This window comes from Dendroctonus ponderosae, unplaced genomic scaffold (genome assembly GCF_020466585.1).
Source record: "Dendroctonus ponderosae isolate FM_Combo_2020 unplaced genomic scaffold, Dpon_F_20191213v2 Dpon_F_20191213_3, whole genome shotgun sequence".
Classification (NCBI taxonomy): domain Eukaryota; kingdom Metazoa; phylum Arthropoda; class Insecta; order Coleoptera; family Curculionidae; genus Dendroctonus; species Dendroctonus ponderosae.
Window position 1 is genome coordinate 16544658 of NW_026018508.1, and position 26289 is coordinate 16570946.

The following is a 26289-nucleotide window of genomic DNA, read 5'->3' on the forward strand; positions in this document are numbered from 1 at the left end:
AACCCTGTATACCCATAGGTGCCCAGCATTATTAGTAGGACAAGTAGAAAAGCGATTAGCAAATGAGCGCGCTTCTTATGTTAAAATTAAACAGGACAATACTAGCTCATACCTTTGTTGCCTTCCAATCCAGGCCAACCTCTATCTCCTTTCGGACCAGGCAGTCCAATGTCGCCTTTTACGCCCATGGCGCCTGGGGGCCCTGGAAAGCCTCTGTCGCCTTTCTCGCCGTCGCGGCCGTGTAGACCAGCAGGCCCAATTTCTCCTTTCTCTCCTTTGATTGATACTGGTAGTCCCGGAGCGCCTCTGTCGCCCAAGTCTCCTTTTTCGCCCGGCAGCCCAACAGGGCCAATGGGGCCTTCAAAGCCTTTCTCGCCTGGAGGTCCGTTGAAGCCGTCCAGGCCCGGCTGGCCTTTGTCTCCTTTCTCGCCGTTGAATCCTGGGGCACCAGGGAATCCTCTCTCGCCCGGCAAGCCAGGCAGTCCGTCTTTTCCGTCCATTCCTGGCGCTCCTGGAGCACCAGGCCGGCCTGTGTCACCTTTGAGTCCAAATAGTCCTGAGACTCCTTTGTCGCCCTTAGCGCCCGGCGTTCCGGGGCTTCCATCAAACCCACGAATGCCTCGGTCTCCTTTTTCGCCGGGTAAACCTGGTAAACTGCGGCCTGGGTAGCCTGTATCTCCCTTTTCTCCAATGGGACCTGGTGCTCCATTCAGACCATCATGTCCTCGGAGTCCTGATAAGCCGGGTTCTCCCTTCTGGCCCTTTTCAGAGGCTGCGCCGGGGTCTCCTTTGGAGCCTGGTAGACCTGGTAAGCCGGGGTTTCCTTTCAGTCCGGTGTTACCTGGTGGTCCAGGGTAGCCTGCTCGACCTTCGGGTCCATCGTCTCCTTGCTCTCCTGGGTATCCACGTTCACCTGGCATGCCTACTATGCCAACGGGGCCAGGCGGACCCGGATATCCCTTGTCTCCTTTCTCTCCTCTTTGCCCATCACGGCCATCTAAACCGGGTGTGCCTGGAGCGCCTGGTCTTCCGGTGTTTCCCTTATATCCGGGAAGACCCGGCCGGCCAAGATCACCCTTGTCACCTTTGAACCCTGGGAAGCCAGGAAGGCCAGATTTTCCCGATTCGCCTTTCAATCCTGGAGCTCCTTTAGGACCTCGAGGCCCTGGCGGTCCATTCAAGCCGGAAATCCCTGGCGGCCCCAAAGGTCCAGTGTCTCCTTTTTGACCTGGTGGGCCTGGGAGGCCGTTTAGACCGGGACTGCCAATGTCGCCTTTCTCTCCCATTAGCCCCGAAAGGCCGTTGCTTCCATGAGGGCCGGTTTTGCCAGGGAATCCAGGTAATCCTCGTTCTCCCTTAATTCCCATAGGTCCTGGCGGACCTGAGGGTCCAACTTGAGGGATTCCTGCTTCTCCTTTGGTGCCCTTCGGGCCATTTAATCCTGGGATTCCTCGTGCTCCATCCCTACCATGATCGCCTGGGAAACCCATCGGACCCACGATTCCTTTGTCTCCTCTTGGACCGGGTAAACCTCTTCTGCCTACTGGCCCTGCGGGTCCTACGACGCCTGGGTATCCTTTGGGCCCGGGAGTACCTGCATCTCCTTTGTGACCTGGAGCTCCCGGGTATCCTGGGCGCCCTATTTCACCTTTGGGCCCCACTGGTCCCTGATTGCCTTTTAACTTTGCAACAATGTTTGCCGCGCACACTCCGGTGAGTCCCGGCAGTCCAGTGGCACCGGTCTCTCCTTTATCACCTTGATCACCGGGTTCGCCTATTCGGCCGGGTTCTCCTTTTACACTGTCTCCTTTCTGGCCTTTTTGGCCGGACACCCCGTTCAATCCTGCAACTCCGGGAGTGCCTGCGTATCCCGGTAAACCTTGGAATCCTTTCTCTCCGGGGAATCCTAAGGGACCGATGTCGCCCTTAGGGCCAGGCCTGCCGATGGGTCCTGGAGGTCCAGGTCGACCTTCTGCTCCTCGTACGCCTGGCTCTCCTTTGGGGCCCTTAACCAGGTTGCCAGGAATTATAGCGGGTTTACCGGGGTTTCCAGGGGCTCCGATTGGGCCATCGTTTCCTGCTTTGCCCTATAATAAAGTATTATTAAACGAGAATATTGTAATACACGACTCAACACAAACATGTTGAAAACTCGTGCGTTTGAAACCACTCAACAAGTTCGGGGGTTTTACTGGCAGACTGTTTGCATTGGCAGGTTGTGATACTTACAGGTGCTCCAGGAAGGCCTTGTATTCCAGGATTGCCATCTGTTCCAGGTTGGCCCATCGCTCCAGTGGGTCCCGGTGGGCCTCTGGGCCCAATGGCTCCATCGCGCCCATCGAAACCCCGATCTCCTTTGTCTCCTTTCAGGCCCGGCAAGCAGTCCTGGCAAGTGCCTCCTTTGTCTCCTTTCTCTCCCCCTTGGCCACTATTGCCGGGAATACCCGGCCGGCCCGCATTACCCTTTTCTCCTGGCGGACCAATTGGTCCCATTTCCCCAGGGATTCCATTCAAGGAATCACCAGGCGAACCGCGGGAACCGGGGAACCCTTTTTCTCCTTTTGTTCCTTTCAGGCCGTCTGAGCCAGGCAGCCCGTCGTCTCCTTTGGGACCCTGCAATTATTGGAGGTTTGATTTTCCAACTCAAATATCCTCTTTGCTGCCTTAAAACGTATATAGTGGATGTGGGCGCTAGGGCCTGAATGGAAATACGTACAATTATCGAATATCCCTTTTCTCCGGTGAATCCACGAGGACCTTGCGGTCCAGGTAGTCCTGGATGGCCGCGCGGGCCTTCGCCGCCTGGATGCCCAACGGATCCAAATTCTCCCTTCTGTCCTTTGTCTCCTGGGGGGCCTTCAGGACCGGTTCGGCCAGGTACTCCTGGACCTCCTATGGGACCCTGCGGGCCCCGTCGTCCAGGTTCGCCAGGGAATCCGTCCGTTCCTAAAGCGCCATGATATGAAGGGCTATTTGTATTGTGGGCGTTTGGTGTAGGATTCTTACCTTTGGGGCCTTGCGGGCCAGGGTATCCTCTGGGACCTTGTGGGCCTGGCGGGCCGGGGGTTCCTTTGCCACCCCCAGGCGGGCCGGGTGGTCCGTTCAAGCCGATTTGACCCGGGGGTCCATCTCGACCAGGTTCGCCTTTCAATCCCGGTCTGCCTGCTAGGCCGGGAAGACCTTCCAAACCGCGATCACCTTTTTGCCCTGGAGGTCCTGGGGGTCCAGCGAATCCATCACGGCCCTGCAATTATTTAATACATGGATTGATAGGAGTGCATCCTTGATGAGATGAGAGATACGCCTAAAGGAACTTCATCCAAGCGGAGAACTCACTCGAGGTCCTGGTACGCCCACTAGTCCCTTTTCCCCTTTCATGCCCACTGATCCAGGAATACCGTAGTCGCCTTCAAGTCCAGGTTCACCCTTGGGACCGATAAAACCGAACTCTCCACGATCACCCTTCATGCCCTGATTTCCTTTGGGCCCTAGCTGAACCGTGCCGTTGTGCACAAATGAGGAGACGTCCTGGCCTTTTTGACCAGCCGGGCCTGTCTCTCCTTTGTCTCCCTTTTCTCCGTAGAAGCCGATGCCCATTTGACCTTTCTGTCCTTTGGTGCCTTGCGGCCCTGGGAAACCCTAGTCGAAATAGAGTCGTTAAATAGCAGAACATGGATCATACATAGAGAACAGAGAATTTCGTAGAATGTAGAAGCAACATTTGTTTACCCGTGGGCCGTCTTCTCCAGCTGGTCCTATTAATCCTCGAGGTCCTTGCGGGCCGGGATTTCCTGGAGGGCCGGTCACGCCGTCCCGGCCAGGTTCGCCCTTTTGACCTTTGAGATTGATTTCGCAATGGGCTGCTTCTCCTTTCTCTCCCTTGACACCCGATGGACCAGGGAATCCTCTAGGGCCAATGTCGCCATCAGTTCCAGGATTTCCAGGGTAGCCCTGGAAAATTTTCGCGGTTGCTTTGCGTTGGTGGTTAGCGCTGAGCCACTCACGTCCGTTCCATTGCATCCGTCGCTCCCCGGGTATCCGGGAGGGCCCTCCGGGCCTTGAAGGCCCGGAACGCCATTCACTCCCGGGAATCCTGGAAGACCGGTTTTGCCTCGGTCGCCTTTGGGGCCTCTGGGGCCTTGGGGGCCCGTTTCTCCTATGTCCCCTTTTTCGCCCGGAATGCCTTCATCTCCCGGGAATCCTCGAATTCCCTTGTCGCCGTTGTGTCCAGGCAAACCGGGGAAGCCCTGAAATTTCATTTAGAAAACCCGTTTCGACTACTTATTTAACCAAGTGCAGTCTTACCCGCGTTCCCTTTTCAGCGAAGCATTTGGGAATACATCTTTCTGATCCGTTTCTGGGGCCTACTGCGCTGCCAGGAGCATCAATGATATCATAACTGCTCACATAAGGTCGCCTGTTTTCATAAGGGCTGCTGGGGTAAGATCCCCATGGACCGTTGGACGAGGATCTAACAAATTTGAATCTGCACTTCCAATCTATTGGAAAATTGTCCTCTACTGACCTGCTGTTTGATTGGCCGGCGCGGAACACATTGAATCTTGATTCAGGTGCGTCGTATCTGGATGAGGTCGATTCAAAACCGGACAAGAACGGATCGCTTCGTGCCGAAGCGTCGTACCCTGGAAGATTGGGGGAAATGTTTAGTAGGGATTCGACTCGGATTTGTCTGGCACCGACCTGTTCTTGATCGAGATCCTTGAAACCCTCCAGAGCTTCCAGCTTCTCTATTTGCACCGCTAGAGCCGCCTGAGGCTCCGTACTCGAAGGACGAACCGAATATATCTTGCTCTTCCCTGAAAGCAATGAGTCACATTAAATAAGTGTGCCTCGATTGGAGGTTGCCACAGTTTTTTACGCGGTTGGTATACAAAACAGCGGGGAGAGCAAAGGAAGCATGCAATTCAAATGCAATGGTAAATGAGGAGAGGACCAGTAGACAGAGTCCGGAGAAGTAGAAGAGGTTTCTTCACATTCACCTCTGAGTGTCAATTTGCAGATACTTTGGTTTGCTCAGAACGAGGCGCAGTTTGCTGGTGTGAAAAGAAGGAGAGTTAAAAGGCAGAAAATACTCTTCAAAATGTACGATTACAAGGCGATTTTCGCTATAAAAAGTGAGGTATATGAAACAGTAGGTATAGAAACACTAGTTGCATCTTTCCAAGAGTTTGAGCATTTAAGTGTCCTGATTGATCCAACTGAGTAATTGATACTAACCGGCTTGCCTCCTGGTCATCGTCGTTGTTTGGATAGTTATGAATATTCCTATTTGCTTCCTGGGAGTCCACTCTGGACTCATAGTCTCCACTCCTGTAGGAGCCTCCTGATATTCTGTGCCGGGGAACAGCTCGGTCAACCGGCCTGCCATAGAGCCCCGTTCGGTTTGCAGCCCGATAATTGCTCAAAAATTGCTAGAAACAAAAGTAGTTTCTAAGTTATTTTTTATATTAAACGGAGGTTTATCTTGCAGCTCGAAACCAGCATCCAGATTTGGTTTTTTCTTAAATTATTGAGCAAATTGGGCCAAACTTGTAATCAAATTGCAAGAGGTTCTATTTAAGCAGGCAGAGCATTGACAGGCAAACGATTAATTGTAACTAAGTTGCGCGGTGTTCATTATATGCTTTGGTTTCTTCGGGTGCTCAAAATGAAGAAAACTTGTTACTGAAGTAGAAATGTGCAAAATATAGACACAACTAGATATATTTAAAGATGCTGATTCCTGCTCTTGAATTATTTTTTTGGTGCAATGGTTTGGAAAGCGACTTTTTCGTGTCCCAAAAGAGTAACTTCCCAAACTATTGCCACTTTTGAAGATGACTCGAGCCAAAATTTACGAAGCAATCACCAGTTTCAATATATGCTTTTATCGAGCACTTTTGGAAAAAATCAATGAGGCATACTTTTTTTGCTTGTCCCTCTTAGTAAGCTTTTGCTCTCTAGATTTAGACAGATTCTTTTCAAAAAATTCAAAAAATTTAAGCAGCAACCGGGCAAATGCTTCAGAAAAACGCGTCTGAGTGTACTTTTCATCAGCCGATTTTTTCCGAAAACCAATCGCCTGTTTGAGTAATTCCCCGAATTTTTTCGTAATTTTTCTGCCAGATTGACTGAAATTTCATTTAGACAAGAACGTGAATTATTTAAAAACTTCATCTTTTTTGGGAGAAAATTTTCCAAGTTTTTGCAGCTGGTCTGATAATACGGATTTCTTTCAGCAGTCTGCTTAATCTATCAAATTACTCAAAATGTAATGCCACGTCTATAACGAGCGACGACCTAAACTGTCTGCATACTTTAAACCAAAAAATTAAAAAAATTGCCAAAACAGTAACCAAAGCTAACGAGTTTTTCGGGCTTTTCAGTCGTCGTCTGAAGATGGAAGCCATTCGTGCTAGCAAAACGTCCAGAATACTTTTTTTTTCACCAGGACCTAAAAACCCGAAACAATTTCCAGTTTCGAAGTAATTTTTTGCCTGTGAAATGCGCCTTTCCAAGAAACGGTGAATTTTGTTTTCTTTTCAACGGTGAAATTTGTGATGAGAACTATTTTTTGATTGAACAATCTCTTGCACTCAGGGTTTGTACAGTTTTTTTTTAATATTTAAAAAGTCTCTCGCATGAAAAATCGTTATGAAACGGGGCAAATGCGCCTGGAAAACTCGTCTGATTGCGCTTTTCAAGAGTCGATTTTTCCGCCTGTTTGAGTAATTCTTCGCATTTTTTCCTCATTTCTGTGCCAATTTAGAAGCAACATTTTCAATCCTTTTGCAAATTGCAAAATCAACAACCGAAACATCCGAAGACCTACACAATTTTTGTTAAATTAGAGATGAGATTTTTGTATGAAAACGATTGCAAGCTTAAGAATAATTTAAGGAAAACTAACTATGAATCATGACTTTGGCCTTTCAGAATCAGTAAACGTGAGATAAATTTTTTTTCATAATTTTTTGTATAAAAAAAGTTGGTTTTCGAGGCCAACGCTGGAAACTGATGAGTTTTTCGGGCTTTTAAGCCGTCGTAAAATGGAAATTCTTCCTGGCGGTTTGCAAGTACGAGTGGCTTGCGTCTTCAGATGGCTTGCTTGAACGCTTACACTGGTTCCGATGCAGAGGAAGCGCATCAGAACAGTGTAAGTCTGTCTCTTTGGATATTTTTTCCTGTTAGATGCGCTTTTCCAGAAAATCTCTAGTTTTAGCGGTCAAATTTGTGATTTGTGAAACAACCATTTTTTTATACTCCCTTTAGTAACAAGCTCTTGCCCCCTACGTTTATACAGATTTTTTTTAAATTAAAAAAAACGCCTCTGATTATGGATTTCAAGAGTCGAATGCCGCATTTTCCCCGCAAACAAATCGCCTGTTTGAGTAATTCCTCGCATTTTTTCCTAATTTCCCTGCCAGATTGACTCTGGCTGTTCCCGTCTAATTAAAACGTAATTTAAACGGGAAAGTGCATATTTTAGGAAATGCCCGCACCGATAAATCACCGGGAATAAGAATCGAAAAGAAACGGGCTATAAGCCAAAAGTATTTTTAGACGCCTACCGTTCGAGTGAATAATAAGGTAAACACAATCATCGTGATTGCCTGATTATTTGGAAGCCTCAAAGTTGTATACTCTAAAAACCAGCAAAAAACCCAGTCTAAATGTCTTCCCCTGGAGGATGTTGATACAGTCCCGAAGTGAAACTGATCCGGCATGCAAAAATGATAGAAAAACAAAAACTTCCGAGAGCGGCCTTGTCTTTTTCTAATGGTTATTGATTGGTTTCGGGCGAGCTGAACAAACGAACGACTAATGAGGTACGATGACTGGACCGACATCGAGAGTACCGTACGGAAACAATAGAGATTCTTAAGACCTGTTGTCGAGAGGCCTGTATTTGCCCATTGTGTGCCCAAACAGGGCCAATCAACAGCACAAGAAACGTTTCCCTGCACTGTGATTGATATTAATAAGCAATCAAGAGCTTAATCTGGCCATGTCGCGTTGTGCCATTTCTGCCAAAGATATTACCACCATTATCGTCGTGTACTCGAAAATTGCATTCGGCCTGGCAATTAACTGCTATGAGAAAAAGACGATTTTGTCGAAATGTGCTAAGTCGCGTCATTAATTTGCAGATGTAATTTAAAATCCGGTTTGTTTCTGATTTTTCTCTGGCGGCTGGCTTCGAGGAGCACTCGTTCGGGTTGAAGAACTTTGCCTTAAAAATATTAATCTATCTATGGGCTGCTGAAAACTCACCCCATTAACTGCCGATATTCCTATACAAACTACCATGAACCTGGAAAAGAAAAAAAACAGTTACAACAAAATATGCCAGGAATCTAGGCGGCATTGCAAAATAGACCTCAGCAAGTAATCACGAAGCTCTAAGTGAGTTTGACAACCAATTAGGAGCAAACACACATTCTAAAGAGTGCTAAATCAACCATCCGAGCCAATTATTAATGGCGTTAATAAATAGAGTAATAAAATCCCAATTATTATTGGTGTTGTTGCAAAAGCTCCTCTAGTTTCCGCAAAGTGCTTTGCTGACAATACAATTTAAGCGTTTAGTTGCAGCAAGTGTCCTTTTTAGAAATTACGCATATCTGAGCATAAAATCTTTGGAAACATTCCTTTAAAAGGAATCCGCGCCCATGTTTCACTGGTTCATTTAAACCTGTGTCATCCGCACCGGCATTTCTTTACAACATTATCCATGGTGTTAATGGACTGATTAATTGGCTGGTTGCTCTAATATCTTCGACTTGAATCTAAACCATTCGATTGGATTAACATATTAAAGGTACCAGAATCGATTAGATGTTTTATCGGTGGGTAAATAGACGCCTACAAAAGACCAGGTTCGATGTCACTAATCGAGCTATATTTTAATTAAGAAAATCAAAAAGCTGATATAAAAAACTCGTTATGGCATCAAATCGTCAGATTGATCCACACTATTTCCATACTAATCTATGCAATTTTCAGCTAATTAATCAATTTCTTTGGAACAAGTAATTTCCCCATTTTATCAATTAAAAACCACTGTTTGCTGTTAGTTGAACTGACGCTGATTGTTATTTATCTCCTTGTCAGGCACCAGCATATTTTTTCTAAACCCATTAAAAACCCGAACTGGATTATGAGAACGGCTGTAATTTCTATTAAACAAGCCCGATAAACTACTGAACTTTGCTTGAATTGATTTATTTATAAAAAAATTACATCAGAGCATTCGAGCTCCAACTTTGCGCTGTTTTGCGACTTGCGATCAATGCGATGTGGTCTTACTTACTTACTCTATGATGTGGTCGGTAAAATAATGTGGACTTTTTCCTCAATCATTTACACTTTCTATGCGTTTAACTTGTTACGTCCATAGCGATATGGAATTTACAACATTCACTGATAAAACACGCATTATATCATTTTTTCCGTTTGCGAACTGGATTCTGGATGGTAACAACTTCCTGCCCTGCCGGAAGCTCTGGCCCAGATCGCTTCGATTATTCATTTCAAATTTGTTTTAAGGTCACGATCTAAAAAGGCTGCGATGAACAAATTATGTTGGTTTGAGAGGCAGAAAGACCAGAACAAATATCTGGAAGAATGGCAAAGAGTTCGCTAAAAAACTGCTATTTTGTCATTGGGGTCACAATATTTGCTTGAAAAATCCGGAATTGAGTGCAATAAATAAAACAGCGTGGGTGAGAATGAAAGGCCATTTAAAAAACTGGCATTTGCCTCTAAAATTTTGAAATATCTACAGGCTTCAGATCTGGCGACCTGACAGGCCATTAGCTAATTTTTGATCGTCGGGCTGGTGTTTTGAATCAAAACACGCGTGTTTGATGTAGAACGCGATTGTTTTTACTAACGAAAGAATTAATTGGACTTTTCATAATAAGTCAAAGTGAGTAAAAGTGAGAAGTAAATATCGAGATCGAAAATATGTTGAAAAGGAAACTTTCACGGTTTAATTGGATTTTCCAAAAAAAAACCACTAGATTTAATAAGTTTTATACATCAGCGAAAAGAGGGATTTTATTAAAGCTAAAAAAAGGAACAAAAATATCAACTTTCTTAACAGCAAGTCCAAGCAGACGAGAACCCAACTTTGCGACCACATTTGCCAATGAATCATTAATCTTCACAATCTTTTAAATAATACAGTCGCTGTCTTTCGATCGATTATGCGATAATCCAGCACCCACATTGTAGATTATTTAAGTCTACACAAAATGTGGAAAAAATTGAAAAAACATCTTCAAAATTGGGCGATTTGTGAACAGTTTTACCACTGAAGTTGGTGAGTTTTTCGCGCATGTAGGTCGACGTGAACAATAATTATTTTCTGACGTTTTGCAAGCAAAAGTTGCTAAAAAACAGTGTTTTTGGTGTCCAGTGTAGTCTTGCGAGCAACACACTGCTGAAGATGCAAGCCCCTCGGGCTAGCGAAACGTCAGGAAGACATTCTCTTCACGCGAAAAACTCACCAGTAAAATTGTATAGTTTCAATGCAACTACTGAACTTCATGGATTTAAGCGACTTTTGGCCCACAACTACAACGCATCTTTTCCACAACGGTCTGTTCAGAAATTCATTAGGCGAAACTTGCAAAAAACCAGCTAAACGCTGACAACTACAAGTTGCAACCAACCTGCATAACAACACCCATTTCAGCATGTTTGGAATGGACGAATTTATCGTGTTTCAGCACTAAATGCAAGGAAAACAGGTCGAGTTTCGATGCGATCGTTAAAAAATATAATTAAAAGCGAAGATTACAGGGTGTCTAAAGCAATTTAGGAACTTGCTGTCTTGAAACCGGGAAGAAAAGCCCAAAAACACCTTTTCGCTTAACTTGCGCGTAAAACTGTGGTTTGAACCAGTAAAAACGTGGCAAACCGCAGCGGTGGTGAAGAATTTTCGCAAAAAGCACACAAATTAGCAAGTAAAAGTGCGCGACTTACCACCCCAGTCCACGGTCGGTCATCGCGACCGTCAACCCCCTACAGGGGAAACACACAACACTTCTACCTTATGTAATGAACACACGCGGGTCCGCGCGTTACTAAAAATCACCACTCAAATCATCATCTTCAAGCTCAAAGCCATCCACTTCCACATCTCGACTTTGCTGCGCGATTTCTGCTCACCCTGCTTTCAAGCTCCATACCTTCAGCACCTGAAGGTCCACAGCCACCATCTTTGAGCTGGTGGTGGATGCTGGTCTGAGGCAGCTCTGAGGCGAATTTGGGGCGGAAAAAGGCAGTGCAGGGTGCGAAATAAGGGTCGAAAGCAAGGCGCCGCAGACCGAGCTTAAGTCATAATGGTGGGGGCCCCGCTTACCAAAAGAGACGCTTGAAAATATGGAGACAGTGTGCTATGTCGATGCGGACGGGTGTGTGCCGGGCAATTGCCCTGGCAGCCCTCGTGTTTTTTACGATAGTGACCAATGTTGATGCGCTGGTAAGTCCCTAGAATGTTTCGCATTTTCTTCAATGCTTACCAAAGCTCAGGCAGAAACAGTTAGGCTTTAACTCACCTAAAGGGATGAAAGCTGGTAAGGGTGGCTTASTCTCGTTTTYCGCCAGGCAAACATCGAATAGGGGATGAAATTTGAAGGAGGATTGAACTTGATAAAAATRTTGCGGTTTATTGATGATTTCCTTGGCTTTTCTTCGAAAGATTTGWTCAAAAATTTTTTTGAGRAAAGGTGTACTCTCGAAKYTWCMSATTWWTSAAAGGAGAAWAMTMTSAAAWWWTCRGATGWTKWGWWAGRKMCAAGATCAGCCAAGAAATGTTGTTTTCTATTTTKTCTMTGCTCTTCTGTGGATTSTATTTATGTATTTGYTCTGTAAAATTCCTCTTTGTTTSGTGTTCGGTTTAATTAGCACTYTCTTTCAGTTCCCTTAAACATATAAATTATKCCATTTTTTAGGCTTTTAATTGGGGAGTTTTATTAGGTACATCCAAAAAAAGKTGCTYAATTTTCTGAGGWTTTGGAGCAAATTTCGTCCAAAACCGCCGGTTATAGACACGATTWTTTTAAAATAAAGTTTTRTCTAACAGTGCGGTTTGTATAAATATCTTTTTGAAAATGTACGTACGCAAATGTTCGCTGTGGACCYTAAACACATAAAAAATGTTTGGTTTTATTTACAGTGTCCAGGAGCTTCTCAGAAAAAATTGAACGCAACTTTTTATTTGTTCCAATTGGTTCCTACATCTACAATTTATTTTCATATTATCTTCCTGTTTTTATAGCGTGTGACTAAAGAGCGCGATATATGCTTCCTTATGACACATTTTCAGTGGCTGCGTTGTCTTTGACGCCCCAAAACATGGACATTTTTTGGAATTCAGAAAAATTTATTCATTTGTTTGAAGCCCGATAAATTTACAGTTTTTTGGTGGTTGACATTTTTTTGGAAATCGGCAGTGTTTTGGAAAAATCCGGCAAAATATGGCTAAATTCTTATGAAACTGTGTATGTGATGAAACATTTTTCTACTTAATCGTATGTGGCTGACGCTTCAACTAGGAGAATATTCAATTTTCATACAGTTTTAATCAATCAGTGGTCAAATTTGATATTTTTCAGTTTTGCCCAGAAAAACATTCTAGCGAGTTAACAAAACCCAGTCTTAGGCGCAAAATTCAAGCGTTTGCTGCTCTAAAGTGGAAAGAAAATTTGTTGCTAGATTTATTTGCAGACGCTTGTATAACAGGGAACAAATTCTAGGGAAAAAATGTAGAAACTTGAGCATTCAGGATTCTACATAGTGGCTTTAATTTTATTGAAAAGTTTTCATTTTTGCAATAGTTTTCCTAAAGATCTATTGAAACTCAAATACATTTTTAAATCGTTCATATCATGAGGATTTGATCTAGATTATCGGCCGTTTGTTTTGTCGCAAGTTTTACTTTATTCAATATCGATAAAAGTTGAACGAAAAATTAATTGTTAATTTTTTCAACTAGACTTTAATTAAAAATAACGATGTTAATCTCAAATATAATTTTATATTATTTAGTTTGAAATATTTTAGTCTCTCTATTGTCTTACATCTTCAGAGGTCATTTGCTCGGTGGAATTTATCCTCACTGGACACTGAAAAAACACTATCTTTATTGGGTCAATGTTTCACCTAATTTTTTAGCCTGTGGATGGCTGAAAAATATGAAAGAAAACTTCGTTTGAGCAAAACCCCCTGAAGAGGCAGGTCACTTGAACTTGCCAAACGTCGGAAGAAAAGCCGAAAATCTCGTCAGTTTCAAACAGTAAAAATGCTCGATTATTGCAATGTAAAATTGTGAAGATTTTAAGTCAAATCAAATCAAAATCAAAATTTCCTTTGGATTATATATTTTATTAAAAAAAAAGCTTTTAACCCCAAATATTCTTTGGGTTAGTCTCCATAAGAAATTTTCAATCAAAAATTCCTTTGGATTAAGTATTTTATAAAAAAAAATATTCATTGGGGTCTTCCAATGTCGACAAATTTGCAAAACACGAAGAAAATCCTCGTGGGCATATGTTGAGTTTACCACTGAAGTTTTACTAGAGAAACTTTACCCATCTGTAAAATAATATTCTTCCATAATTGCTGGAGATATTTCTTCCTTTATTGCCGGTTATCCCGCAAAATGATCAATCAGCAAAAATTTCCATTAATCGCAAATAAAAGTCTGAAAAATTGAAGAGAAAATCCACTTCCACGACTTTAATGCCCTCCATATTTTGATTGGAATTTAGGCAAATTTCTCATCATCAAACTGATACGAACAAAGCAATTGAAAAAAAGAAAAATTATTAGCATACGTTTGGTAAAGCAAACCGATCCATCCCAGCTCCGATTGCTGGCAAGGAGCGAGTGCAATCAAAACACCTCAATCGATTAGAGTTTTGCGAAATATCCCCAACATAAATCGTTTTATCCTAAAATATCTCGCAGGATCAGTGACTGGTTTATCGAGGAGGAAAGGCCGTGATTATTTGTCTGCTCTGCCATAAAACTTACCGGGCATAATATGGGTAGTAAAATAGGCGTTTCAATAAGGAAACACTGAATTATTTAACGGGCATGCTGTAAGCTGAACACTTCTGTAAATATTTTAGTTTCATTTTATTCTAAGTGGAAATGATTTCAAAAGTGTTGTTAGTAGACGAGTAAATTAATAACAATTTTTGCAGCTTTTGAAAATAATCTGCAAACATTTATGGTTTCAAAGCAGCACATCATCAGTCAGAACTAGTTAAATATACCGAAGTGATTTCACTCGTTTCCATTCAAATTCACCGACTTTTCAATGAAATGCGTTGCGTTGAAATACGTAAACCAGCCGCGTGAATTACACCCTTCAAACCGCTTAAAAGCTTTTGATATCGCTCTAATTTCGGTCGGGTTGCCAGAAAAAGTTCTTTTTCGGCTGCTTGAAACCGTCAATCGTGGGCTCGTTTAGTGTTTATTTGAGTGCAACAATAAGCGCGACTGACACGAACATTATGTAAAATCTTAGCAACAAATTCGGTCTTGCAACATGTGTGGACTCGCCGGAATTAAAACCCATCCAATTAACACCTCCGAAATGATTTCCGCAAATAAACTGGGAAAAAGTTAATGAACTATATGCTTACACATCTATAAACGACTATTTTTAGGTATTCCCCGTTGTTGACACTTTGAAAACAGCATCTGTTATAACATGGGAGGATTTTTCCCATTAACGATTTTCACTTGAAAAGTTGCCGATTTTTCAACGTACGTTTTCCAGGCTTGTAGCAATTTTTGCTTTGTTCTTCTTGATGGGAATTTAAGGTGAAAGTCAAACAAAACACAAAAATAGTTTGTTACTTTTTTATATGTTTATTTAATCGTTCAGAATGGGGGCGCAAACAAAAGCCCTTAAAATAACAAGAATACTAAAAAACCAAGATTTTCATTTTTGCTTCTGTGCCAAGAGTATTCGATTTATAATGTCTGGATTAGTGAAAAATTACTTTGATGCGCTGATGAACCTTTCACAGAACGCATGTTAGTTAGGTATTTTAACGTCTAAGTTTAAGTCGCCTGCACGGAGATGAAAAGTTTCCAAAAAATTTCCAGGCAGATCAACATGGTAATAAGTTTACTTAATTTTGCATGCAAAACTGAGAATGTTTTCACCTGAAACCACCTTCATAATGTTTTTTCACATGCAACCTCATGGCTTGTGCTCACAGGAAAAAAGGGGAAAGAGGATTTCATCGTACCTGACCAAATTTGAGTTTTCAGTCAGGTTCAAGGTTGCACAAAATCAAAACTTAATTTTCCAGTTTTCTTATTTTCAATCCAACAATTGCTCAAATTGTGGTTCATTCATTTCTTTAAAAATGAATTAAAACACATGAAAGCCCCAAATTTTTATTTCGGTCTTTGTCGCCTCCTAAACCAGTATCAACTGGCTTTCGACCAACTAGGCCTTAAACGCTTTGCTTTTCGACAAAATCCTCCTGCCTCTTAATACCCATACAACTTCCCATTGCTGATAAAAAAATTCAGACAGACACCGTTCTCTTCTCGCATAATCCCCGGCAAACAGACAAACTCGGAGGGCTGAAACCGAGTCGAAAGTGTAAACAGGACGATTTTTTTCGGAAACCCAATCGATCGGCGAACTATGATGCGTGTTTGGGCGATTTTATCGTTAATTAAAGCCTCATCTAGGACGTGCTTTCGGCTGGAATTAGCGGCACTGTTTACGGGAGTTTCAAATATTTAGAGAACAGTGGAGCGGCCAGATGGCCCAAAGTATCCGCCGAAAAATCGTAAAACTTCGACCTGAAACTCGATTTCGCAAGTCTAGTCGGAGCGAACCAAGCCAGACGGGCGAAGATACGAACGGGAAGAACGGGGGATTAGTGGGTAGTCAAAAGTAATTTCAGGAAACAATCGAAATATAATTTGACTTATAAATTAGTTCCCTATAGGAGACTCTTACCCTAAAAGGAAAGACACACAGTGAAACCAGCCAAAAGAATCAGGAGAAAATTGACAGCATTCTTCAGCGTGCTGGTTTTGTTCACAAGCCCCATTAAACTGGTGCAAGCTTTGGCAAAGTTCTATCGAACGAACTTGTTGGTCTTAAAAGCCGTGAAAAATATTTCTCAATTTACTCATCGATTGTCTGGGGCTCTGCAAAAGGAATCGGCCAGCAGCAGATGCAGCAGGAACGCCGATTTATAAACCTGTCTCGCCGCAAGTAACCAGTGAAGACCCATCATTTCTTCGGGCCCGTAATGGCATTTGCCTTGTCTTCTTCGAGGATTAGTGTTAGAGCCGATGTATTCGATAAAGAGATCGCAAACGCGATGTGCTCTCTACTTCCTATCATTGTGGCTTGCAATGGATTTAAAGTAAACGATGCAGGCGAAAACGATAATCTCTGTGTTTATTCAACCAGGCGTGTACTGTTGTTAACTGCGATGTAAATAGGTTCTTCTCATTGTTAGTGTTGCGCCAATATTTTCACAGTTTTTCACTTCTTGTCGCCCAATATGCACATATTTATTAACAATTTAATATAAAACTGCGCTTAAAGCAGCTTTCGCGGCTTTGGTTTGAGCAACCGGCGATTTATTGCTTCGAAGAGTTCTCTACAGTTTACTGTTTGATGCCCGATATCTCGAGAACGGCTGGTTTGAGAAGTTTCTACCAAATGCACATTTTTGCTCGGAATTGGCACGAAAATCACTCAACATGGACGAAACATCTCTATACAAAGTAGTCGAAAAGTTATAGCCAATTGAATGCAGACGTGGCCTAAAGGGAGGCCAGTGCTTACATTAACCAAAGCAAATTTGAATTCCCGCCCTCAAAAAACCCACTGTTTTAACAATAATTCACAGGAAATAAGTTCTATATTGTTGAGGCGGATTCATTTTTTTACAAACTTCTTTTTGGGCATTTCGCCTCAAAAATTTTTGTCTTTAAAAGACAGAATTTCCTCACGTCTTTTATTACAGATTGATCTGTTTAATTATTGTTAAAACAGTGGGTTTTTTGAGGGCGGGAATTCAAATTTGCTTTGGTTGATGATAGCACTGCAAACAATAATTCAAAGTAAATAAGTTCTATATTGTTGAGGCGGGTTCATTTTTTTACAAACTTCTTTTTGGGTATTTCGCCTCAAAAATTTTTGTCTTTAAAAGACAGAATTTCCTCACGTCTTTTATTACAGATTGATCTGTAATAAAAGACGTGAGGAAATTCTGTCTTTTAAAGACAAAAATTTTTGAGGCGAAATACCCAAAAAGAAGTTTGTAAAAAAATTCAAAGTAAAACATTAGCGCCCTGTATATGGAAAACGTAAATTTGAGGCACAAGTCTAATTTTTTATCGTAAAATCTTCCGCTAAAGTATTGCACAGTGTAGTTTAATGTATTTGTTGTGACGAACATTTGCCATTTTTCGAACACCCTGTATATGTGTGTCGAATATTTTTCGACTGAAACTGGGAGATTTGTCACAAATAAATTTGCAAATAGTTTTCTTGTGTGTATATACAAGGCATCCCAAAAAATACGAGCAATAGCTCAATTCATTTGAGTACTATGAAAACACTTTGATTGTTCTCTAAGATCTAAACTTTCAGGACTAAAAATAGCAGAATTTTTCCTACTTTTTTGGTCCTAATCACAGTTTTTCTTGGACGCCGTATATGAAATGTTCCTCCCTAATTATTTACGGAAGGCTTCGCCTATAATTAGACACAAAGAATGCCTCAGTCTCTTAAATAATCGGCAATAAACTCGCGATTGGGACACACAGTTTGGTATCGTACGAAAACAATTTTTTTTACATAAACACTGTTTCATAATGCCGAAATTCAGATTACGGCCTCTGATTGACATCATTTTTGTTTGGATTCTGTCGAATTTTAGGGCAACCGTCCCGATAAGTTGACCCAACCGACTGTGGTCAACTGATTACTTATCGCGTTTTATTCGCTGTTGGCCGCTTTATTATTAAACCTCGTTCAAATGTAACACGAAAAGAACCAAAACAGATTGTAAAAGCGAAAAATGGCAGCAATTAACTAACAACTTCAACAGCAAGCTTAAGTTATAAGGTTAAACATGTATTAAGTCAATTTTTAATTGGATTTATTTGCGCTTAAAGCACGGAAAGTTTGTAAGACTGCAATTGGAAAAGAAAGTGGATGAGGCAGTTTTTCGAGATTATAAGTGATGTCATTTTAACGTTCTTTTCATGATATTTATATGTCGGGCAGTTTCCACCAGAGACACACCTTTAACGTTTTATATTCTTCTTGACATGCTTTCAAGCGCAAAATGCTAAGGCATTGAAAGCAATAACTAATGTTTTCGTCTCTGTGACTATCAATTTTGCATTATCTTAATACCACTGAATTCATCGTTTTTACAATGAACTAATTGCATTTCCCAGAACATCTAAATAAATTAAATCGGATGCGCGCTGTTAATCAAAAGTATCATGTTGCAGGCAAACAAGCATCAACATGATGTCATAAATCCTTTGGGTAATGTTGTGTCGGTGCCATGAAACGATGATATAATTCTTTGGCATTCTTTCCGACAAATGTTTGGCCTGACAAAGATCATCAGTTGCAGATCGCCGCGATTTCAGAACATGGCACGAACTTTCAAGAATAGTCTTTGAACCTAGAGGAAAAAGCAAAATAAATGGCTCAACGGAAGTGAGCTTGTTGCAACTTGTACATGGAATTATTTTTGCAATAGAGAAATAAGTACATTTTCCCTGGCTATTGTCTCAACTCCAAATTTCTATCGATGGCGGCCTAAAAACACCCAAAAGTACCGATGTTTTATTCGCGGATGTTATGTAAATTGTCTAAAGTTTCTAATAACTTCCCATTGAACGTTGACTTACTTTTCGGGGTTTATTAGAGGAAATCGCTATAAATTAACGGAAAAAGTGCATTATAACGATGTACCGCACAGTAAGTTCGGACTGGAGACCTCCCAAGCGCTCGACTTCCCAAATCGATTATTTTCGCTGCCGATAATTGCACTTAATGCCGTATTTATTATTTTTCATTAAAGTTATTCCCGATGTTTACGCCATCCTTCAATGTATTTTTAACGTGCTTTGCGCTGATGTATCGCGTATGCTGATTTTATGTCATTTTGGCAACGGAAAATGTAGAGCAAGCGGGCAACTTTCTGCGCTTCGATGATTCACTGTGAAATTGGCATAATTAATCCAGATGTTCACACGCATATGAAGATTAACTAAAGGAACATTTTTTTAAACAAAAAATCCACATGTAAAATAGCAATAATTACAATTTAAATGGCGATTGTCACAGGCACTTCTTTGTAACTGAGTCAGCGACAATGTTTACGAAATGTGGCCAAAATCTGTTATTAACCATAACAAACAATTACTTGAAAGTGGCTGAACGATGTAATTGTTTATTTAAAACTCCGGGAAAAATTAAGTTGCGGTTGAACAGAACATAATTTCACTGAAACTGCCGGCAACGGCCGGAAGAAAAATTATTTAAAAATAATTTTTCTTCAAATAAGCTTCCAGAGAAATTTTCGACGGTTTCTTCGACAGCAACCTCATTGTTAAATATTTGCCCACTTGAACAAACAACATTTCATTAAAACACTGAAAACACATCATTCCAGGCCTACAAGAATTTAAATTCAAATGCAAGCTTTCATCGTGCATCAGTAAACCGATTTGATTTAACAATCTACTGACTATTCGATGCGTTTAACTTTAAAAAAATCGTCGCTTTCCAGTTGAGATCGATGCGGCATTCCTAAACCGTTTTTGTTTAGAAAACCATCGAAATTGGTCTATTTTGAGACATGTAGGTCAATAATTCCTGCCCATTTAATCTCAGCTAGCAGCAATTTGGAGTCAAACTCGCTTTGAATGCGTCTTGGTTCCACCGTGGGTTTTTTCATGTTTAAACCACAAATCAGTCATGAATATGACGAAAATCGCTGTTGGTTTTAGCTTGAAGATTGCACGCTGTCATTCAAAGTCTTAAAATACTTCAATATGCGCTAATGTATTAAGCATTGGTGTTGTCAGCCACTGAAAACATTCGTCAATGCGTTTTTAAATAGGAAAATTCAAGCCAGCGAGGCGAATTCGTCCATTAAAACGCACAAAAATCGATCCCGAACCCCGATTTGGATCATTGAAAACTCGTTCTAAAGCGAACGATTTTGTCTAAAAATCGCATTTTGCTTGACTTACTTGAAATCAGTTGAGAAACTTGAGTCTCAATGAGAGATTTAAGGTCGAAACGCTAATTTTTCAAGACAAATGTTATGAATGTTTTCTTTGTGGATTTAAGGGCGCATTTTTTGGAAAAACATCTTTATGCATGTAGAAATGTTCTTGCTCAGAAGATTGCAATCGATTGAAAAACTAGGAAGTTTTGACGATTTTAAGGTCAAAAAGACGATTTTCCCAACAAAATATTTTTAATTTTTAGCTCGATTAACTAATTTTGTGTTAACTAATTTAACGTGTATTCTCGACACATTCACCGTCTATTAGAACATTTGTATTTGCAACAGTTTGACCCGAAATGGGCTTTGAATATTGGCAAAGGGAAAATTCTCAAACTTGCACATACTTCCACTCTTTACCCTGTAACTGGGTCAGTTATCAACATTTTGCAGAAATTCAAAAACTCTTAAAAAGCGCATAGACTTGGCGTAAAAAGCTGTTGCAGGGCCAAAGTTCATATTCGTCACCGTTTTAGAGCCAGGGAAATTTTAATTTTCAAAGGTCTGAAGCGCTGGTTGTTCCTGGAAAGACGCTCTTTTGCTACAAGTTTCGCCACACACCAAGATTTTTTAAATCTGTTTTTAGGAGCAACTCAAGGGTTGAAAAATAATTTTTCAACCAATTTTGGAAATTTTTGAATTTTTTTTAATCGCAAATGTGCAATTCTTTCACTTAAGAGTCGAATTCGGACCAAAAGGACACTTTTCTATAACATCGTTTTGGCGTATAGTTTCGGAGAAAATGAAGATTTGAGTTAGAGAGACTTAAGCTGCCATCCACATTGTTTGCACACTAATTTGCCCATAACACCGCAACTGTTGGCAATATTTCAAAAATAAAAAAAATCTCAAATTGGATAGCGGCAAGAGCAAAGGAGTAAAACAAGTTCGAACTCAGAGTGTGCAACCTTTTGAATAAAAATATTTAAGAAATTAATATTAGTGGAAAAACTTGAGGTTTATGAGGATTTTAATGCCGAATAGACGATTTTCCTAGGAAAATATATCAGTAAAAATTTTCCAATGCATTTAAGGCAGAGTACCCAATTTTTGGATAAATATAATTTTTTGCCTACAGGCTCATTTTTTAAATTCTGATTCTGCTCTAAGTGCCTTTCTTTGTGTGTACATAAGAAAGTGCTATAAAATTGCAGCTAAATTGTAAGCTTTACTTTATTGTTAAAGTAAAAAAAATTGTTTTTTGGCAAACATGGAATTTTTAAATAATTTTTCAATTAAATTCGAACCGAATCTTGATGCCACCCATATTGGGTATAAGTGTTTAAGCCCTCAGCTGAATAATACCGAATCCAGCATCTAACCCGACCAACTTCTTTGTCGGATTTCACTCCATATAAGGCAGACGAATTGTACTATTCTCATATCTGACTAATCATCGATAAACATTTCAAATCGGATTTATGTATAGAGAGTTGGAAGGTTAAGTAATTAGGCCAGACATATAAAAACTGTATTGCGGGAACACATGTTTTGCGATCTGCCTATAATAATTCTAAATATATGGCAGCGTAAACAATGAACATCATCACAGGAAATAGTTTGCTACTTAAATGTGGAAATGCTGACATAATTCTTTCAGTGGCTGATCTAAACAGTGCGAACAATTGCGAAGGATCATCATACAGTGTTGAATTTAGGAAATTTTTGAAACTCCACATGTTTGCAGAAATTTCCACAGAAATCAACACTCCCATCCACTTTCCGACTAGACCTGGTACTCCGATTTCGACCGCTGATTTTAGTTGGGTTTCCATGGCAACCTGCATACTCACCCGCTGGTTTTGCTTACAGGGGTTGTTCAATAACTGTAGACAATACACTAAAACTGCGCAGTTTCGGCTGATCCACATCTGTTCTTGATTTCCAGATTTTTTCATGGGAGAATTAAACAATGTAAATGGTGCGGCTCCAATACTAATTCAAATATCTATAAATAACCGGGAAACATATGGGGCTTTTTTAATATGCCGCACATCTTGATTTGAGATGAACTGTCGAAAAGCGTTTTTAATTTTCGTGATTAGACGGGCGACAAAACAGTTGCCTTGAAAATTTGCGTTGCACTTTTAAGCAAAAGTAGCTTGAATTGCGCTTTCCAGTCGAAAAGCGATAGCGCCTCAGTGGTCAGCACAAAACCCACATAAAAAATAACGGGACTGCAGGGCAATTAATCAACACTTTTTCCAGACAAGAAACATTGTAAATCTCTTCCGCTGCACCGAGTGTTGAATTCTTGCAGGACCCCACAAAATGCGTTAATCGGTTTCTGAGAAGGCCAGAGCAACACACGCTTGCTCAGCTACCAGCTAGGGTTAAGGTTGCGATTTCTTGGCTGATTACTGCACGAAAGTGCATATTAATGTTTACAATTGTTTTGTGCAATGTTGCGTGCAACTAAACGGCTTTTGGTTTTCACAAGATATGTTTACATTTGGTTGATTTTTTGGTAATTTGATGGGAACAATTGCCATATTTAGTTTTGCCCTTCCAATTTTTGTAGATTCCACTGCATCAGACGGGAAAACTATTACAGTTCTGGTTGTCTTTGCTGATTTTGTTTAATTTCTACTGCTGTTAGCTTTTGAGTTTAATTTGCTCGCTCCCTTCTCCATGTAGTAATCCTCCTCCTTCTCCAAGTAATGGGCACTTTTAACCCAGTTTTCTCTAATTTAGACATTACATAGATTAAGTAACTAAACACCATGCTGACGCATACTATCGGCAAACAATTACTGTTCCCATTCGTTCAACGATCTAAGAAAAGCCTGGAAAACGATCGCCAGGCCGATTTAACGATTCGTTTTTCGGAAAGTCGACGCCGAAAACAATAAACCACTTTTGCTCATAATCCTCGTAAATTTTTAGTACTTTTCAAAAATTGGTCGCCGCAAAATTATGTCCGGCATCTGGTTTTTCGTTTAACGATTAGGCTCAGTCACAGCTAAGTTTAGACCGGCAGAAGAAAGTTGCATAATCCTGATTACCATGCAGAAACGGACATGTTTGGACACATTTATCTGTTCTCCATCTGCGGCTCTCAGCCTGCTGCACAAGGACTTTCATTGACAATGAATGCGGTTTCGCCTACACACCTTCAATGCTGGACTTAAATTAAATAGACGCTATTTAATAAGGAATTATCCAAAAATGTACGGTAATAATTGACTGTGTTGGCTTTAGGCCATGCCCAGCGGAAAACAAGAAAGAATTTGTTGAATTTCTGTAGAAATTTGAGGTCAGCTTTTGGAGAAAATCTATCACAATTGAACTCGATAGTTAGAAAGCTCTCGATAGACTTTCGTCTGATCGGAATATCAAGAATTTTTTCAAAGTCCGCAGAAATTTGAAATATTTCTATGTAAAAATGAGCTCAAAATTAAATTTGATTTGAAAATTTCATAACTCTACTGAGAATAGCGGATTTCCGATCATTCGACGATCCGACAGTGTTTCTATGAGATTTCCTAAGCTGGCAAAAATCACGATTTTTCTGTCTGGAAGTTCCGAACAGGCGAATGCCTTCCGATTTTTATCTTGAATGAAAAACCCATCTTTAAATCTCTATTTCCTAAGCTGGCAACATCCAGAATTTCAGGCGATTTTTATAAATCTTCGACCATCTTTAGACCAAAGTATTCTATAAAGATGGAAAACTTTTCAAATTGCTACTTCCATTGGTTTGGAAGATCCGCATGTTTAAAAGACAACGCAGTTGAGGCGAATCCATTATGAGAGCGATATTTACTAAGCTGGCAACAATCAGAATTCCTGCCAATTTCCATAGAACTTTCAGCATCGTTAGAACGAAATATCTTCTACTGACCGTAAAAATTTGAAATTTGCAGTTGCTTTAGTGTGAAAGATGCAAATGTTTAAAGGAAATGGCGCAGCTGATCAACAACAGTCTTTTTGAGCCCGATATTTAATCAACTGGTAACAATCAGCATTCTCGGCGATTTCTATGAAACTTTCAGCAACTTTAGAGCCAGGCATTTTCTAAAGGTGACAAGAATTTTAAATTGCTAATTGTTTTAGAATGGAAGATGCAATTTTTTAAAGGAGAGGGCGCAATTGAGTAAACGTTTCCATTCTGAGATCTATATTTGGTAAGCTGACAACAATCAGGATTCTTTGAGATTCATATGAACTTATCAGCATCTTTAGAGTCAGATGTTCGCTAACGCCAACGAAAGTTTAAATTTACTTATTACTATTTAGCTTTAGTTAGAAATTACTAATTTTAATGCAGAGAGCGCAGTTGATTAGAAATGTTCATTTTGAGACCGGCATTAACCAAACGGCATCAATCAGGATTTTGGCGATTTCCATGAAACTTTGCGCATCTATAGAGCCAAGTGTTCTCTAAAGACGGTGAAAATTTCAAATTTTTTACTTGATTTAGTTAGGCAGACGCAATTTTTTTAAAGAGAACCCAGTCGAATAAAAACATCAATTTTTTATTTTGGTATTTACTAAACGGGCAACAATCAGCATTCCGGTAGATTTCTATGAAACTTTCAGCATCAATTGTGTCAAGTTTTTGCTAAAGATAGTGAACATTTTGAGTTGCTACACCTGCTCTAGTTTGGAAGAAGCGAATTTTCAAAAGATAGAGCTCARTTATGTAAAAGCGTTCATCATGAAGCCGATATTTTGTAAGCTGGCAAAACTCAGCAATTTGAACAGTTTTTAYAAAACTKTCAGTATCKTTAGCATCCAAGTTTCYAATKTAAGTTCTAMTCCCATAAKTTCGACTCCAATCAGCGYCTGRCAAAGATWTTCTAARTTTTATRAAAATAACTCWWAAAATTTTAACGCAAAATGTCGWTAGKCGAAGTGATTTTTGTRCAAAAAGCGAATTTAATYTTCTTAAACTCGGSGGGACCTKAAATTAAGGTAWTYARCGAACGGGTTTCAATARGRAAACCTTGCAGGAAAAGCGATTTGTATAAATAAAGTCAGGCWAAGCAAAATACYGTMTCYGTAGGTGAATAGTGGACGATAAAGCAGCAAAAAAATGTCAAAGGAAAGCTGTCTGTTGCCAAATTATTTTCAAATTAACTAATGTTTAAAAACAGTTAACTTTGACACAGATTTTCAAATTTTAATGAATATAKGAAGCAGTTTAATATACGTTTCAGARCATTTTCGCTCCACAGKTCTCCCCCCAATTGATTTATTAGWGGCCAAAAAAAGGATGGTRAAAAGTTATASAAGTACAACGCATGTGTTGCCTGCCTAGATCCGCACCAAACTGATTTTCCTTTAGACTCGCWTTTAGAWYCCAATATTTGAAGCSTTTTTTAACAGAAATCCAGATYAAGTGATGCCCTTCACCATCTAGATTTAATGCAAATGAGCATGTCTGGAGTGAAATTACCAAAATAAAAGTTGCCATTTGACCTGGCCGATAAAGCTAATTAAGACGAATCTCTTGAACAAACAATGTGGTCACAATTTGGTTTTCATTCTCAACATGCAGGTTTGGGGATTACGTGTTAAAGTTGGTATTACGAAGACGTTTAAAAACGGGTTTATTTAAGAGTTGTCTGCCGCTAAATGGAACGTGCACCGCACATTGGAATTAACGTTTTGTGTCGAGATTGACCGATAAACATTTATATTTTAATTGGAGAAAATGCTCGATATGCATGTAGAAAAAAAGCTGCAAAGGTGCTTTCAGATTGTGACTTGGGGTTGTTTTTCCGGTGCCAAACAGAAAAACCATCATTCTTCCAGTAATCAAGAGCCAATGACTGTTCCAACTACTAAACTATTTAATTAATTTTCGACTTAATACCGATCAACGTTCAATCTAATAACATCGGATGGTCGGTGGTCTGCTTCAGTGAATTTGATGGCGGCATCTCGTCTTTTCGAAAATCAGGTTCATTTTTTGTCTGCGATATGATCTGAGGCCGCGTCCCTCCGCTATCACATT

At 40.5% G+C, this 26289-nt stretch overlaps 2 protein-coding genes across 2 annotated transcripts in view; one reads left to right on the forward strand and one right to left on the reverse strand.

Annotated features, from left to right (window-relative positions):
• Nucleotides 1–11111, reverse strand: part of LOC109538611 (collagen alpha-1(IV) chain) — a 138449-nt gene extending 127338 nt beyond the window's left edge. The window contains exons 1-13 of the mRNA XM_019905925.2: nucleotides 10993–11111; nucleotides 8275–8314; nucleotides 5239–5432; nucleotides 4702–4817; nucleotides 4526–4643; nucleotides 4306–4471; nucleotides 4005–4247; nucleotides 3730–3951; nucleotides 3337–3639; nucleotides 3007–3244; nucleotides 2717–2946; nucleotides 2230–2613; nucleotides 113–2087 (exon numbers count right to left, since the gene is read on the reverse strand). Coding sequence (XP_019761484.2) covers nucleotides 113–2087; nucleotides 2230–2613; nucleotides 2717–2946; nucleotides 3007–3244; nucleotides 3337–3639; nucleotides 3730–3951; nucleotides 4005–4247; nucleotides 4306–4471; nucleotides 4526–4643; nucleotides 4702–4817; nucleotides 5239–5432; nucleotides 8275–8314; nucleotides 10993–11015 — 4252 coding nt within the window. The 5' untranslated portion in view covers nucleotides 11016–11111. The remainder of the gene's footprint in view (nucleotides 1–112; nucleotides 2088–2229; nucleotides 2614–2716; nucleotides 2947–3006; nucleotides 3245–3336; nucleotides 3640–3729; nucleotides 3952–4004; nucleotides 4248–4305; nucleotides 4472–4525; nucleotides 4644–4701; nucleotides 4818–5238; nucleotides 5433–8274; nucleotides 8315–10992) is intronic.
• A 264-nt stretch (nucleotides 11112–11375) lies between these two features.
• The window catches only part of LOC109538613 (collagen alpha-5(IV) chain), a 37130-nt gene continuing 22216 nt past the window's right edge, over nucleotides 11376–26289 (forward strand). Inside the window, exon 1 of the mRNA XM_019905926.2 lies at nucleotides 11376–11491. Coding sequence (XP_019761485.2) covers nucleotides 11408–11491 — 84 coding nt within the window. The 5' untranslated portion in view covers nucleotides 11376–11407. The remainder of the gene's footprint in view (nucleotides 11492–26289) is intronic.